The sequence below is a fragment of the Rhinopithecus roxellana genome, chromosome 12, assembly GCF_007565055.1.
Source record: "Rhinopithecus roxellana isolate Shanxi Qingling chromosome 12, ASM756505v1, whole genome shotgun sequence".
Lineage (NCBI taxonomy): Eukaryota > Metazoa > Chordata > Mammalia > Primates > Cercopithecidae > Rhinopithecus > Rhinopithecus roxellana.
The window spans coordinates 117,541,166-117,544,537 of record NC_044560.1 but is presented as its reverse complement, the minus strand read 5'-3'; the positions used below and the strand labels follow the sequence as shown (position 1 = coordinate 117,544,537).

General features: G+C 46.8%; 1 protein-coding gene across 1 annotated transcript; it reads right to left on the bottom strand.

Moving 5' to 3' along the window:
* Positions 1 to 334: 334 nt before the first annotated feature.
* On the bottom strand, positions 335 to 1,878 carry LOC104672658 (endogenous retrovirus group V member 2, envelope). Its single transcript, XM_010376491.2, has one exon. The coding sequence runs from the start codon at positions 1,706 to 1,708 to the stop codon at positions 524 to 526; it is 1,185 nt and encodes a 394-aa protein (XP_010374793.2). The 5' UTR covers positions 1,709 to 1,878; the 3' UTR covers positions 335 to 523.
* Between the last annotated feature and the right edge of the window lie 1,494 nt (positions 1,879 to 3,372).

The window sequence follows — 3,372 nt, the reverse complement described above, 5'->3', positions numbered from 1 at the left end:
GGGCATTACTAGTAAGCATGTTTTGGGAAGTAGTCTGGGCACACACATGCCGTGTCATTTGCATCTAAAATCTAACAAGGAATATCTGGTTAAAAAATAAAATCTCCACACAGGGGTGTTTTTTTTTTATTATTTTAATGAGCAAAATGGTTTATTAGGATGAATTATTAGAGAAGTATACATGCTCCTTAGTGGGGAATAGTTCCTACTTCGGTAACCTCTGGCTAGGCCTTGATAAGTTCCCTTCCGGAACAGAGGAGTGCAGCCACAAGGCCAGGTGTAGCCAGTGTAGCCACACTCCTCTTTTTTGCTGACTCAGCATGCAGTGTTTCCAAGGAGGACATCAGTGGGCTGCATTTCTAAAGATTCCTTTCCCAGGGGCTTCCTTGCCTGCTCATGTCTGGCTACCTGCCTACCCTAAAAATATTCCCCCTCAAGAGATGGAGACCCTGAAAAGCTTTGGGCATAAGGACGTCGTGGGTCTTCCGTAACTACTTCCTGCTGACGTGGGACGAAGAAATCATCAGGGTCTCCCTCTCTTGCTCTCTGTCAGGGAAGGAGCCCCTCCGTAGTTGCAGAATCTTTGCCCACTGGCATCCAAGGGAGAGATGTACTTGTAGGTGCTGGGGCCTCCAAGGAAGATTGGATGATCTATTTCCATTTCTAGGGGCTCTGTGTGAAATTGCCATATCCTGGAAGAGACGTATTTCATCAGTGAATTATAGAGACAAGGGCCAAAGAGGAGAAAGAAGGCTATAAGTGCAGCTGGTCCCAGAAAAGGGACAAACCATATGAGGGAGGGGAGGGCAGACTTCAGAGCCTCCCAGATGGACCCTGCTGAATCATCTTTTCCAAAGTCGTGGAGCCACGTAGCCTGGTCATAGATCCTTTTTATATCCTCCTCTATCTCCCTGCTGTTATTGACATAAACGCAACAGGTTTTATTGATCACCGCACAGACTCCACCCTGCTCTGCTAAGAGGTAATCTAAGGCCAATCTGTTGTCCATGACCACGTTTGCTAGAGAATCTATGGAGGCCTTGAGTTTAGAGATGCTATCTCCGGTACTCTTAGCTATGTTTTCTATTTGTCTGGAGAGATTTCTGAGGGTGACATCATGATAAGCGAACCCTCCCCACAGGGCGATCATTCCTACGGCCGCTCCTATCCCTGCCAGTATTAGACCCAGAGCTCTTTTCTGTCTGGGTTGGGTGGTGTTATAAATGGTCACACCTATCCCCCGTGGTCCCAAAAGTCCCACAGCACATTCCCCCGTATGTTGGATGTTATTAATGCAAGTAAAGAGGTTTGCCACGGGGGGAGTTGAATAGGTTCTCTTAGGACTTCCATCAAAGGGCAGTTTATTTTTTTGTGGTCCACATAAAAACACATAGCCAGGAGGGGTACAGGCCCACCGGGGGATGCGGCTGTCAAACCACTTGTGTAACTGCGATTTCCACACGGCTGGAATAGTTTGATTGCATGTAGGGGATAGAGGCCCTCCCAGGGGAACAGCAGTTTTTGGCCATGTGGGGACAGTGTGTGCCTTGGGAAGCGAATATAGAACCCTCCATGTGATTAGCTCTTTTCCTTCCCAAGCTGCACGGTGGTTTTGGGGTGACTTGTCTTGATAATTGTTCATTTGTTTATGGCTCGCTGGACACCAGTGAGTCAAGTTAGGTTGGCAGCCTGCTGGGGAAAAGCTCATGGGATGGATGGTGGGACTGGGGAATCCCTCCTCAGAGGTGCTCTTCCGGCCACAGCGTCCTTCAGGGCATGGACAACAGGTTTGGTTTAGAGAAGAGCCGTTGTATAAATAGAAGTTTTAGAGCTTTGATTGAAAGGTGGAGTGAGATCCAGGCAGGGGACTTGGTACGCTGAGTTAACAAGCGAAACCTGGAGTGGAACAGGTTTATGTTGCCCTTCAGGGATTCCTGAACCAAATGTTAGGTTTAAAGAAAAATTTCTTAACAAAACATATTGGTAAGATGAGGACCTGGTGATGAAGTTGTGACAGATCCAACAGTTGCTTAGATGGTTTCCCGAAGCAATTATTTTGGAAAAATTGACAAGGGAATTTTCACTCCATTGCGCCTGTGAGAGTAGGGGCGTGGGAAGGAGGGAAAGATAAAGGAACAGGAATTTCTCTGTCATAGCTGATTCTCCCTTAAGCTTTGTGAAAGCAAAAGGAAAGGGGTGAAAATAGGAGAGACAAATAATTAAATGGTTAGATGGAGTGTTTGGTGATAAAACAGGTTATCGGGACTTCAGGTGGCATGCAAGTGTGGGTCCAAATAAGGAGAATAACCAATGCCACCACAACCAAGATTACCAGTACTGAGAGACCTTTTTTTAAGGTGAAAGGAGAGAAGGCTGTACTTATCTTTTCCCTTGAAGAGGAATTGGAAGCCCTCCAGTGGCTGGCTCACAAGACTAAGATGCTGATTCTGTTGTTGGTTCTTCGAGACCTTCTCACAGTTTTACTCGGGAGTGATGTATCCAACTAGAGATTCCAGAAACTTTGATAGCTGTTGGGGTAGAAAGTATTAAAGGGGCCTTTCCATAAAGGAGAGACCCAGGCTAGTTGAGACCCAGGTGACCCATCTCTCCAGGTTTTGATGCGGACCTGTGACCTTGACTAGTGTCAGTGTTGATTCCTGGAAGGGTCAGTGGCAGACAGTGCCTTGGACCAGTGATGTTATGTATTTGGTTAATTGGGTAACTTCTGGATCTCACATTAGGTCTGCATGTGGGAAGGGTCGTCTGAATAAAATTCAGAAGGACAAAGGCATAAGTAATTTTAGGGGCGATGCTCATTCAGAGTTGCCATGGGCAGCAGTTCTAACCATGGTGTGGAGGTTTCCTGGCACACTTTGTTCAGAGTCCTTTTAGTCGTTTGATTAGTCCTTTCTACCTTGCCAGAGGATCGTATTCTCCAGGAGTGCTAGGAGTGCTTTTTTTCTAGGGCTTTTGCCACTAATTAAAGGGTGTGTGAAATGAAAACTGGGCCGTTGTCACTTTGTAAAAACAAACTAAGCCCACACTGAGGGATGACTTTTTTTTTTTTTTTTTTTTTGAGTCGAAGTCTTGCTCTGTGGCCCAGGCTGGAGTGCAGTGGGGCGAACTCAGCTCACTGCAAGCTCCGCCTCCCAGGTTCACGCCATTCTCCTGCCTCAGTCTCCTGAGTAGCTGGGACTACAGGCATCTGCCACCATGCCTGGCTAATTTTTTGTATTTTTAGTAGAGATGGAGTTTCACCGTGTTAGCCAAGATGGTCTCGATCTCCTGACCTCACGATCTGCCCACCTCGGCCTCCCAAAGTGCTGGGATTACAGGCATGAGCCACTGCGCCCGGCCTTTTTTTTTTTTTTT

Bases quoted from the DNA above. Each gene is read 5' to 3' on its own strand.
- LOC104672658 (XM_010376491.2), bottom strand. From the start codon at position 1,708: ATGAGCTTTTCCCCAGCAGGCTGCCAACCTAACTTGACTCACTGGTGT.